This window comes from Pseudochaenichthys georgianus, chromosome 13 (assembly GCF_902827115.2).
Source record: "Pseudochaenichthys georgianus chromosome 13, fPseGeo1.2, whole genome shotgun sequence".
NCBI lineage: Eukaryota > Metazoa > Chordata > Actinopteri > Perciformes > Channichthyidae > Pseudochaenichthys > Pseudochaenichthys georgianus.
In genome coordinates this window covers 30,090,938-30,104,316 of record NC_047515.1, presented here as the reverse complement: position 1 = coordinate 30,104,316, position 13,379 = coordinate 30,090,938, and the positions used below count along the sequence as shown (strand labels likewise).

The following is a 13,379-nucleotide window of genomic DNA, read 5'->3' as shown; positions in this document are numbered from 1 at the left end:
GAGAGCTGTTGCTTAGTAACAGGCTTACCCTTGTGAGGGTTAGCCCAGGACACGTCATTAAGACGAAGCTCTTTTGATCTGTCCATATATGTGTGTAAAGTCCGGACTGGACACAACAGATCCTGCTGCTGCTCCCCGGAGGAAACCAGCGGCAGAGGAAATGCCTCAATGTCAATCGGGGTACACGAACCAACCACCTTTGGTGTAAAGGCAGGGTTGGGTTTCAACAACACTCTCGTTTGCCCTGGGGCGAACTGAGTGCATGAGGGATGTACAGACAGTGCATGAATATCGCTGACCCGCTTGGCGGATACCAGGGCCAGTAACAGCACTGTCTTGAGTGACAGATGTTTCATGTCAGCTCCTTCCAGGGGTTCAAATGGGGTCATTTTGAGCCCATTTAAAACCACTGCCAGGTCCCATAAGGGCACCAGCGACCTGGAGACAGGGAGGAGCCTGCGAGCTCCCTTCATAAAACCGCAAACCAAAGGATGTTGGCTAGCCGTCTTACCCTCAAAGCCCACATGGCATTCAGCAATAGCAGCCAGGTACATCTTGATCGTGGAGAAAGCTCTGTGTTTATCGATCAAGTCCTGTAGGAATGATAAAATCACCCCAAAAGGACATTGAAAAGAGATGTGTCCTTCTTGAAGGCACCACTCCTCAAACACCCTCCACTTACAGTCGTAAAGAGACCTGGTGGAGGAAGCTCTCGCACTCTGAATAGTGTTTATCACCTTCTGAGGGAGTCCCACCCAGAGCGTGGGTGAAGGATCGCCCCCCCCTGCCTGAGACAATCTGTCCCTGGGTGGTGGGGGCTGCCATGGCTGCCCGCACAACAGCTGATATATCTCCGCCAGCCCGTACGTTGCGGGCTAGGGCGGAAACATCAGAGTAAGTGTGTGGCGTTGCTCTTTCACTCTGGCCAGAGTTGGGGGTAACAGAGTCAGGGGTGGGAACGCGTACAGAGGACCCGAAGGTCAATTGTGTACGAGTGTGTCCCCGCCTAACAGTGCGTTTAAATCATGCATTAAAGAGAACAGCTGTCATTGAGCATTTTTTCTTTATGCGAACAGATTTAACGCGGCTCCGCCGTAACGCACCCACAGCGGACTCACGATCCTTGGATGTGGAGTCCAGTCTGTATAGAGTGGTGCACCTCTGGACAGTAGTTCTGTCCAGAGGTGCATCACTCCCGGTACCTGTGTCGTTCTCAGAGAGAGGAGACGTCTGCCGCTCCAAGGGATCAGTTTGTGTGCCAGTGTGTGTGACTGGGGACCACGCAACCTCCCTTGGCGGTTCATACACGATATCGTGTTGTCTGTCCTCACGAGGACATGGTGTCCTCTGAGAGAAGGCAGGAAGCGTTTTAGGGTGGGGAACACCGCTAAAAGCTCCGGGTAATTTACGTGCGCCCACTGGAGGTCTCTGCTCTAGAGACCTCTCACCGGGCAACCTTCCTAAATACCCTATCAGCCTGTCTGACATGCGTCCGTGGTGACCACCTTCCGTGAAAGGACAGCACCCGTAGGTGCGTCCCGCACTAGAAAAGTCCGGTGTAGTGCCACTACGCATTACATAATAACCAATACTCTCCGCACGCCGTGGCGCGCGGGGTTTAGTTTTATTATGAGCCCCATGTTGAGCGGGTGCTTTACGAGGACATTTTTCCCCGTAATCTGACTCCGCTCGGTGGGCATTATAGATAAAACCCTTCTTTCTAGGAGAGAGAGAACCTCTCTCTCCAGAATATGGGTTGACTCTCTCTGGGTTTGTGAAAACAGATAAAGTATAACTGTTTTGAGAAGCCCAGGCAGATGTCGTGAGTATCTCCTGCTGTATGCTCCTTAGAGCCAGCTGAGATGTCACGCTTACGGCTCCAGCCGGCACTGCGCATGCGCGTGACGGTGGTGCCCTTACAGCTCCAGCCGGCACTGCGCCTGCCGGTGGTGCCTTTACAGCTCCAGCCGGCACAGCGCATGCGTGTGACGGTGGAGCCCTTACGAACCCAGCCGGCACTGCGCATGCGCGTGACGGTGGTGCCCTTAAAGCCCCAGCCAGCACTGCACGTGCGCGTAGCGGTGGTGCCTTCACAGACCCGTCAATAATCCGCCTTTTGAGAGATGCCGTAGCTGCTCTCAAAAGGGGAGAAAATTGGCGTGCTGCTTATTGGTTTTATTGATTTTCTTTTAATTTTTTTGAGCTGCGCCCTCGGCCTGAAGCCTGGATGCGTCAGCGGAAAATGTTTTATGACAGAGGAATCAATCAACGTGTGACATATGTTTGTACGGACTTGAGGATGGTGTTTAGGCATCTCTCGAGGCGGCGGGAACACATTCACGGAGGGGAGAAGGAGGGGCTGTCACGCCGCTCGCTTCTTCTTCCTCGACTGCTGGCCGAAATTCTGGGTTGGCTGAGCCTGAGCTGCAGCCGGAACCGGAGATTTTCTCGGCCAACTTGCCCTTGTCTCCAGCCTGGGCTGGGGACTCGGGGTGGGCTGCGACCTCTGCGTCTTCGGTGTTTTAAACCGAGCAGAGTTCGAGGCAGCCTGGGCAGAGGACTGCTGCTGCGAGAGCAGCGGCTGGACCCTTCGAGGGAGGCAGAGGTGAAGTGCCTCGTCCTCCCTCTTCTTCGTCTCACACCTCCTTTGCATGGAGGCGAGAGCGGAGCCAAAAATTCCCTCGGGAACGATGGGCATATCCAGCACATCCTCCTTTTTCCGGTCTGGGAGAGTGGTGAGGTTGAGCCATCTCGCTCTTTCCTGCACCACCTTGATCCCAATTGCCTTGCCCGTGGCCTGGACGGCGCAGTGTTGGACACGGAGACAAATGTCCGTGACCGCTGCCATCTCGTCCAGAGTGGCTGCCCCCGGGTTACCCGACAGGTCCTCGCAGAGCTCCGCTTGGTAGGCGGTTAACAGCGAGGACACATTCAGGGCCCTGGCGGACAACGCTGCCGCTATGTAGGCCTTTTCAGTCATTGGTGACTGAAAATGGTCCGACTTTGCTGGCAGCGTGGGGTTCCTGCTTGGTGACGGGCCCACCTTTGGTAGAAGGTGAGCCGCTACCAGCGGTTCCATGGGCGGCATGCAGAGCAGGCCAAGCTTCTCCATTCCGTCACAGTCTAGGGAGGAGGCACCCTGGATTGGGACCTTGTTGCTGAAGGGCCGGTCTCTCCACGAGACCGACACCTCATCCAACATCTCCGGGAAGACTGGAAGGAGTTGTCTCTTTTTCCCCGCTGCTTGGGGAAGATGTTTTGCCTCGTAGCGGGACCTGGAGGTCTCCTTGGCCATTTCGGGCCACGGGACGTTGAGTCTGGCCGCAGCGCGTTTACACACGGCCTGCAGGTCCATGCTCAGACCGGGCGAAGCTGGTGTGCTATCGCCCGGGAGAACAGCACTTGCCTCAGGCTTTGCAGCCTGAGCCGGTGACATCAAGGTGTCCTCTTCCTGTTCATCCGATTCGGACAGGAGGAACGCCAGGGCGTCCTCCTCGTAGTCAGGCCCGAGGACATCCTCCGCGGGTGAGACCATGGTGAGGTCTAACCGGGAGCCCCAGCTTGGTGGAGCGCGGGAAACCGTTCCCGCGTGTCTTTCCGTCACCGGGTCCCGGCCTGCCAGGGCGCGGGATTCCGGTTCTATAGCCATAGCAGATAGTGAGCCCCAGACCGACACGGAGAGGGGCTCACTCTCTGTGGCGGACGCCCCCGTGTCCTGACTGCCGGTCAGCGGGTCCGTGGACATGGGGGGGTCCTGTTCCGACAGGCTAGCTTGTCGAGCTAGCTTGTCGAGCTAACCGTCGGCGCCGGGGAAGAGAAGGGCGAGGTCGATTTTAAATACTAACAGCGTTAGTTCTACCGTCTTCCTGCGAAGCAGAACGAGTAGCCGACGAGCGCCCGTCGATTTGTTTTCAGTCTGTGGACAGTGAAGCTTGTCCGGCTACTATAGAGATGTGCTCTGAAGCGAGAAGAGGTGTTTGAATGACGCATGCGTCGTGGCGCAAGCTACTTATAGGGGGTGATTTCCCTGACGCTGACGTCAAGATCACCAGCCAATCAGGATTGGCGTAATGAGATTGATGCTTCTGTTTGCTCCGCGATGAGGCGCATCCCATAGTGAGACATCGAACGGAGTGTTATGAATGAGAACTGCAGAGAGGTACATTTTAGAATTGTAGCTCTTCAAATGATTTTTGAAGATCATTTTTTTACTTTCTTAAAAAATGCATGTTGGTGAGAACACTTCATATTGTAACTATTTCATTATAATAGATAAAGGGATAACATGTAAAACAAACATATAATCTGTGTCTTTCACTAAATTAAATATAACATTACTTAATTTTACTCCGGACCAGTGGTTGAAAGTAATTTTGAGCATTTCTTCAAATACAAGTACAATTTGAGATATTTGTAATTAAATTGGAGATTCATATATTATACTGAACACAATTAACAAATAATTTATCCTTTTTTATGAGTACAGCAACAAAATGGTATGTGCACGTGAATGCATCAATTTGTGTAATATACGGTATTCTGAATTGGGCCCTTTTGCACAGTGATACCTTTAACTGATGGATTACATTTTGATGCTGATAATGTTATACTGCCACTTGAGTAGCCTATACTTATGAATGCATGATCCCGAGAACACAACGGTTTTGTGTTGTTTTTTGTGAGTGGTGTAATTTATGTATCGCTGCTGCCATCTGGTGGCGGCAACATGTTCAGACACTAAGAGTGAACGATAATCCCACACTACACAGCTCTCTGCTCTCTTTCAGGGGGCCCAGCCTGTGACCATGCTTCCTAATTTAGACAGATGGAAGGTGGATCCAGAACACATGCTTGGCCTTACGGGTATTGTGGGCGCAGTTCTCAACCTGCTGGTAGTAGTGTTGGTTTATATCTATACACCCGTCTGACAAGCCACACACACTGGATGGATTCATGGTTAAACTGTTCAATGTTTGTTGGACTAATGTTTAAATGGGACAGCACCTTAGTGATGGATGTATGGATGGACAATCAGAAGTAAATTACTTTAAGTGCTTTGAAGTGACAGGCCTTTTGTATAAGTAGCATTTGTCCTATTGTTAGTCTTCAGCATAACTAGTATTTCGTTTTACACAACCAACCTATGTAATTGTGTTTTTAACTGAGGTTATCTCAAAGTCCTTTCCCATAAGGTAGCAGTTGTTATACCAACATTGGGAACACATTATGTACTGTTGATCTACTATAAGTTAAAGGGGACCTATTATGCAAAATTAACTTTAACTTTTCATGTATTTTCTTCATAAACATGTGTCCCCTCTGTGTAAAGATATTCTGAAAGTTTCAGGAAAAAACATTTGCTCACTTTTTGTCCTGATCCATTTATATAAAAACCTGTCTGAAAATGAGCTGATTCTGGCCACTTTATGATGTCATAACGAGCACTTCAGAGACGTGTTTTGTATATATCTGAGGCCTATAATATATTGATAAAAAACAGTATAATAGGGGACCTTTAGAACACATTGAGCATGACACAGATGTTATTCTTCCTGTAATATGTATGCAATAACTGCATGTATTTGCCGATTACTTGTTATATGCTTTGTTTGTGAGAACTGTATATTAATAACCAACACATTAAGTGGAAACAAATGTGAATTGTTTTTAATCACCACCACTTTATTATTCAAAACCACATTAATGAAGCATCGAGGATCAGAAGACAGCAAAGAATGAACAAATATTTGTCTCTCAATGTTGTGTTAAATAAATATTGTAAAATAGTGCAAGGAAACAGAACTACAGAACGTCATATCTTTACAAAAATGTTCCAAGAGCTCAATACAGAAAGACAGATCAGGAAAGTGTGCAGTTGTTCAATAGACACGGTTATTTACATGCCTATGCATTATCTGTCAACACTGTAATAAAGCAAGCTTTTTTGTTCTAGATTGAAACTTACTCTCTGCTTTTCAATACAAATATATCCATTATGACATTAATATTTTAAATGTATATTTTGATTTGTTTCTTTAAGGTACAGAAGTAGTATTATTGATGTGATTGTTGATGTGAATATCTGGCAGTATTTGACAGCTGGTAATGATGTCAATCTTCTCGGACACAGCCTTTAGGTCATCCAGGATTAATCTGATGCTGTGGGAGGCATTGATGATGGCGCCCTGCGAAGTATTCAGCTGAGATGTTGCACTTTGCACCTTCAACAAAAACAGTCAGGAAAAACATGGAATGAAGGCATTACAACCATAGACAATAAACTGTTACAGGACACTTACAATAGGATATGGCAAACGCTTATATTGTAATTATGTGTTACAAAGGCAATTTGTAAGACCTTGGTATTCCTAATGAATATATCTGATAATAAGTGTGCTGAGAAAAACACAAACCTCTCTACTGGCACTGCCATAAACATGCCGTAGTGTCTGTCCCACATCAGAATACAGCCGGCTGTTAGACTCCTGCAGCTTCTGTTGTAAAAGGGTGTCGCCTGGAAAAAGAAATACATACTGAAAAAACTGAGAACTAAACCTCCTTTTCATTGTTCACCTATCCATTTGTTTGAAGCCATCCATGGAACAGCAGTTACTTTTAAATACAATTAAATAATAAAACTACTTTTGGCATTATTACTTTAATATAATGCACATTTCCAACATAATTGTTTTTCAGCATTAATATGGTTATTAATAATTATACACAACTATATGCATATTGTAATACACATATTTATTTATATTTGTTTTTGTTTTATATTGTAGTAAAATGTGCATATTTTAACTTCAACTTTTCTATGTTTTTATGAATATTTTTATTTAATATTAATCCAAAATGGAGCAACTATTATAAAATCAAATTTCACCTATTTTGGGAAAAAGGTATTGTCAGAATCAACATTTTGACTTTTGATTACTTGCTTTATTTTAAGATGATGAAAATGCATCTGTTTTATTCATACATCAATGCATTTATGCAGCCAGATTATTAACTCACAAAGCATAATGAGAAGCAGGTAAATGGACCTCTGAGTTAAGCAAACTCTGTGACAGGTTATATATTATCATAACATAAGTATTACCCTACGTATAACCATTCAGTTACCATTTCTTTATAGTATTCCTCACCTTGTGGCCTGTCTGTGGGACTGGGCCTGTCTTCCACTATGGACTGGATATCAGGATGGTCTCTCACTACGATAAGAGGAGGAAGGTCTCTCCTGAGAATCTGAGTGCTCTCCTGGCTCAGAGAGTATGCTCGGCCCGGCTGCTCCTCCTCATCCTCACTGTCTGTTTCAGAAGCCTCCCCAGGAACCTGACAGCATTCAAAAATATCACATACAGCAGATAGTTGTTTTATATGGTGTAGAGGTATTAGTTGATGATTGTTGACACACTTTCATCTCTCTATCCCACTCAAACAAAGACAGCATGCAGACAACCTTGGCTCCCACGGTGGCAGTTTGGGGAGTCATGGAGGTGATGTACACTTCATCATCAGAGTCTGTCTCAGAGGCCTCGCCCTGTACCACTATCTGGTAACTGCTGGACATGACTGTACAGAGACACACACTCACCACACACACACGCACGCACACACACACACACACACACACACACACACACACACACACACACACACACACACACACACACACACACACACACACACACACACACACACACACACACACACACACACACACACAATCAAACCAGGTTAGCTACAATTAAAAAATAGTTGATACACAAAGTATATTGTCACTGTAGCTAAACATTGTATTGATAATAATCATAACGATAACATTGAGTCAAGATTAGGTAATGTAGATCCAGACATATCAGCCTCCCTTTGATCGTTACAAATGCACTTACCTAGAATCTTTAGAACAATGTTCGCTAAAAGCTAATGTTAAAGTATAAGATCCAATAATCAACAAACTGTCAAACCTTCTCTGTAATATCATAAACACAAATCACATGAGCAATAAGGAAGTGGCTTGTTTTCCAAGACCCAATCCGATCTGAGCTTGGATGTCATGTGATATCTGACGTCTCATACCGACAGCTCATCTAGTCATGGGTCCGTTTGTCATTGAACTGGCGTATGCCTATGATTTAACATAATTCTCAAACACGCTCTAAGTTTGGTGTTCCCCACATAAAAGCAAAGTATTATGTAACAGGATGTGTGATTGTTGTAACAGCATGTAAGGCGCTGCCACCAGGTGCTTTTCAACTTAATTGCAGTGTTAAATTCACGCTAACTCCGCCTTCCTGGTCCAGAGGGGTACCCTGGATAGAATATCGAGTGCAACCCAGGAAACAAGCTTCTGTTTACTTCGTGTAGCCTACACTCAGTTGACAGGTACAGCACATTTAAGGTTTTACGTGTAATGTATTGTAACTGCAACACATGTTATATACAAATCCACAGTTTTGTCCTTATATACTGATACAGGCAAAACCAGGTTTGGACAATGTTGCCAGCAAAGAACACGAGCTATCTATCTGGCGCTGTCGATCAAGCTAACGCTAATGTCTTTAAGGGTTTTCAATTTCCCCTTACTGTTGATGTTGTCTTTTGAGGCACAGCTAACTAGGTTACGTGAAACTGTTTAGCGTATGTGTTATATTGGGCTTTATGGTTTGCTTTTTGTTTTTGGCAGGAATGGCAGACGAGTGTTTGTTTGACTTTCTCCATATGGAGATTGTCTCACATATGTACACGGAGCAGCAATCCAGTAAAGGGGAGATGGATAACAAGGTGTGTTCAGTAAAGGCGTCAAACAATCAACTGAGACTTAATATAAGGGATAACCTTAGTATGGATATGCATTATTTTCTATATAAACCTTGCTACACACTTTCTATTTTGTAATATGCTAGTTAATATGTGCATTGTAGATGCTAGCAAACCCTATACCTATGTGTACTGTGCAAATAAATAGATTGCATTTCCTTTCCTTTCCTTTAGGATAGAGCTGTCTGTGTTTCTGTCCTTGAAAGCATGGGCTTCAGGGTGGGACAAGGAATCATTGAGAGGTAGCTAAGCATATAAACACATATTCTGTATGCCAAACACTAAATGCTGTGGTGCATGAATCCATACCTACATAACATGCCTGTGTTGATGTTTGCTCTGTGTAGGTTGACCAGGGACTCTCCCAGCTTCAAGGATGAGTTGGATGTAATGAAGTTTGTCTGTAAAGACTTCTGGACGAAGGTCTTCAGGAGGCAGGTTGACAACCTCAGAACAAACCATCAGGTAAAATAAAAGTTAACAATAGTCTTTATTGTATACAGGAAACTGGGACCTGATTTGTGATACATACCATACCTAATTATTGCAAAGAAGAGCTAGAATACCATCATCTTCAATAAAAAATTTACTACGATCAGATCATTTTGTTAGATCTTCATCTGCAATTAAAGACGTCTTGCTGGTAATTTAAGAAACAAATAGTGTTGATTCAAACATGATATTGTTTGCGAGTATGGTTGTTACTAGACACATGCTTGTTTTCTGCCACAGGGTACCTATGTCCTGCAGGACAACAAGTTCTCTTTTCTAACTCAGCTCTCAAGTGGAAAACAGTACCTGGATCAGGCTCCTAAGGTTAGTCTGTCTGTCTGTCTGTCTGTCTGTCTGTCTGTTAGTATTGCATACTACATACAAAATAAGAGTTCATTTATAAATAGTGCTAATTTATATTTGTTGTGTTTTCTTTCAGTACCTCGCTTTTTCCTGTGGTGTGGTGAGAGGAGCTCTTTCTAACCTTGGTATGGACAGCGTGGTGACAGCCGAGGTCTCTGTTATGCCATCTTGTAAGTACTTTCCAAACACCAATTCATGTCTCTATAATGAATAACTGTTTTTGGCTGGTCAGGTCAGAACATGTTGTTGAGATTCATTAGCTTCACTTAAATAACACACTTACTTTCTTAAGATCCTATAAATGGTTCATCCCTCTGACATTTCTTTCTTTCCAGGTAAGTTCCAAGTGGTGGTACAGAAATTGTGACCTGATCCTCTGTGCTACCCTGGAGCAGATAAACAGGGCCCTGAAGGCTTCAGTTAATCCGTGAGAGAGATAGTAGTTCCTGTCCAACCACAGATGGAATCAAACTTCACCCTGATTCCCACAACTTAGTCAAAGAGGACTAGGCAGGTTCCGCTAAAAAACAAGGTGCCGATGAAAAGGCATAAAGGATTCAGGGCTTACCTTCCCTTGTCATGCTCTGACGCAGAACACAATTTGTTTTATTTCTTGTGAGTTTTTATTATTTGAGTATGGTTAACTGAAATAACGTATGGTGTTCTCAAATATAGTTTTCACAAATAATTGGAGCCTGGCCCTACCTGACCTGGCAGAGCTTTTTAATAAAGTATCTACAGTCACTGGTGTTAATGCAATAATGTGAATGTATAGTGAATGAATAGGTCATTTAATATTCTTTGTAATTTGTTACAATTTTGAGAGCTCAATTTGAGAGGACATACAAAGAAATAAAAGGAAGACATCATTGAAAATGTGTTGTTTTTTTTAGGATATAACAACTACCATCTATTTTATCATCCATCTAAAAAGTAGCTTTTTGAAAATGATTGCACCTCACATCAAACTCATAATTTAATGCACATTATCTGTAACTAGTTCCTGGTGCTGTGCTCTGCCTTGTAGCAGACTGCCTTTTGGGGCTGGGTCATTCATGAATGCTTTTGTTTTTTTAAAATTTCAATTCATTTAAAGGCACAATGCAAGTCTAGAATTAGCCATTGCTGCAGAAATTTAACTTTTTTTCGAATTACGTTGATTTACTGGATGTGATATCAGTTTCTCAGCAACAGTCTCTTTCTTTGTAGTGATATTGTATTTTGGGGTTTACAAACTATTATTTCTTGTACCAAAATGTAAATGTGTTGTCCTTCTGTACAGATTAATTTGTGTAGTATATAGTAATGAGATTTGCCTTGCTGAAAATGTGATTAAATGGTGTTGTATGGCTTGACATAATTGTGCATGGATTATGGGTTATATTTCTTATTGACACTTTTTACCGTATGTCTACTAATATAAATCCCTACAGAGCTTAACAACTTTGATTCCATAAGTATGGGATTGTTCTGTTTGTTTGAATGATTGTGTATTTATCATTTATGGCACAAAAAACCCAAAATCACCATCTGTTGAAAAAGAAAACAAAGTAATGAAATGAACCTCTTGTAGATGCTGTTGCCTCCCACTAGAGGGTCTCATGAAGCTGTCGTTGTTTCAGGTGTTGCTTTACCATCATGGTTCTGCTCAGTGTCTTGTTTTCTTTTCTCTCTATTCTGTAGTAATCTTTCTGATGAACTGTTATTGTCTGGGAGAAAAAAGAAGAAGTTGTAACTTTGCTCTACAAACCAAAAAAAAAAAAAAATCTCTTTAGTTATTCAAATTAGTCACAATCAAAGCAATTTCTTTTTTATTATTATTCAAATAATGCAATGCAAGATGCGTACTTATCCTTTGCATATTCTATCATTATTAAATACTATTAACTACTATTTTTACGCAAACGATCTATTAAAACATGTACCTGAAACACAATTGGCCTAGAATTCAGGACTTGTTACTTTCCATAGCTGTAAATAGCAAAAAACACAGTTAAGAGGGCTATTAAGATATCTTATGTAAACGGGTGCTTTACCTTTGCTCTTTTTATTACTCCTATGCATAACAAAACATTTCACTGTGCGCACTAATACAGTAGTTCCATTTCCCATTATCCCTGCTTAAGTTATTGATATTGCTTTCATGTTGCTGGTCCATATCATGAGCTTTCTATTAAGAGGTTCTACTACAAAGCACTTTGAATTGCCTTGTGTTGAAAGGTGCTATATAAATAAACTTGCCTTGCCTTGTATGTGAGGGCACTGCAGTTCTGATATATTCTCTATAAAGTTTAGTCCCTGCAGCTTAACTGTACTTAGTTTTCAAGAAACTCGATGTCTATTTGAGTTTTTAAGTCAGTGGTTGTGCCTAAGTTTACAAAGGTATTGCCACATCCATCATCAGGTTGATTCAAATATTTTACACTGTGGGTATTAACCCTCTGGGTTTGAATTATACCTACATTTTGACTCTGATTGATTGACTGGCTTTAATCTAGTCAATGGATTATGATGCTAACTCTTTATTTATGCCTGTGCTCTAAACATATCCCTGATGTTGTTCCAGTATATCACTGCTATTGTTGTAATGGTTTTTACACAACAAAGGTTTACATTTTATCCATTTAATGAGCTTCCAATAATGCCTCTCGCTCAGGCTCGGCTCTGAAAAACTGCAGTCATTACTGTCTACATGAGACACAAGATCAATGTTGCATTTCAATATACAAGGATAAACTCCAGCGTCAGTGTTCCATTGACTTTTTTACATAATAAATATTATCATGAATGACAACATTAAAGTAGTGTTTGTAGGTAACACAGCATTCAGTAGGGAATATGCTCACTGGAAAACATATCATACTCATACAGTATGTTGACAATTTAGTAAAGTCAATGTTGCACTAAATATAGACTTCCTCTATGGTTTAAACATGGCAGATAATGAACAGGCACATGTAGTTGAGTGCTTAGCCAAAGTTTGACAAAGAAATGGTAATGATGTATATTTGCAAATGTTATTTTATAATTAGTACGAAGTTTTTCCCTGCTGCAACAAACAATGTTGCCTCATCTGTAACTAAAACTTGGAACCATAGCCACCCAACTTTGGTTGTTCACAAACCCACTCTGAAGCATAAATGGTTGCCATCACTCCTGTTCTGAAGTCTTTACACTGGCTTCCTGTGTGTCAAAGAATAGATTTCAAAATACTGCTGCTGGTTTATAAAGCATTGAATGGTTTAGGCCCAAAATACATTTCTGACCTCCTGCTAAATTATGAACCATCCAGATCTCTCAGGTCTTCAGGGACTGGTCAGCTTCTGTCCCCAGAGTCAGAACTAAACATGGTAAAGCAGCGTTCAGTTATTATGCTCCAAATATCTGGAACAAACTCCCAGAAACCTGCAGGTCCGCTGCAACTCTTACTACTTTTAAATCCAGGCTGAAGACTTTTCTTTTTGCCGCTGCTTTTAATTGATATATCTTAAACTGCACTGTAACTTGTATTATCTTTTTTTTTATCTTTGCTTTTAAATTAGTGTTTTTAAATGTCATTTTATAATATCTTAATGCTCTTAATGTCTTTCATTTTTGTAAAGCACTTTGAATTGCTTTGTCTTGAAATGTGCTATATAAATAAACTTGCCTTGCCATAAAAAAAGTGGGAGGAGAGAAAGTGAAAGACCTGGACTGCATCT

The 13,379-nt window shown here is 42.5% G+C and overlaps 2 protein-coding genes across 3 annotated transcripts; one reads left to right on the top strand and one right to left on the bottom strand.

The window, feature by feature from the left end:
- Positions 1-5,661: 5,661 nt before the first annotated feature.
- Positions 5,662-8,023, bottom strand: bloc1s3 (biogenesis of lysosomal organelles complex-1, subunit 3). 2 transcript variants are annotated; one of them, XM_034097746.2, is made up of 5 exons: positions 7,896-8,023; positions 7,463-7,592; positions 7,149-7,335; positions 6,414-6,514; positions 5,662-6,221 (listed from the first exon to the last, which is right to left on the bottom strand). In XM_034097746.2, the coding sequence occupies exons 1-5, from the start codon at positions 7,985-7,987 to the stop codon at positions 6,036-6,038; spliced, it is 696 nt and encodes a 231-aa protein (XP_033953637.1). In that variant the 5' UTR covers positions 7,988-8,023; the 3' UTR covers positions 5,662-6,035. The 2 variants fall into 2 exon arrangements, with proteins under 2 accessions (XP_033953637.1, XP_033953638.1); XM_034097747.2 differs by having other exon boundaries at positions 7,463-7,575.
- A 183-nt stretch (positions 8,024-8,206) lies between these two features.
- On the top strand, positions 8,207-11,792 carry trappc6bl (trafficking protein particle complex subunit 6B, like). The gene is made up of 7 exons (XM_034097749.2): positions 8,207-8,388; positions 8,690-8,787; positions 8,998-9,065; positions 9,171-9,288; positions 9,556-9,639; positions 9,755-9,848; positions 10,014-11,792. The coding sequence occupies exons 2-7, from the start codon at positions 8,692-8,694 to the stop codon at positions 10,043-10,045; spliced, it is 492 nt and encodes a 163-aa protein (XP_033953640.1). The 5' UTR covers positions 8,207-8,388; positions 8,690-8,691; the 3' UTR covers positions 10,046-11,792.
- Positions 11,793-13,379: the final 1,587 nt, after the last annotated feature.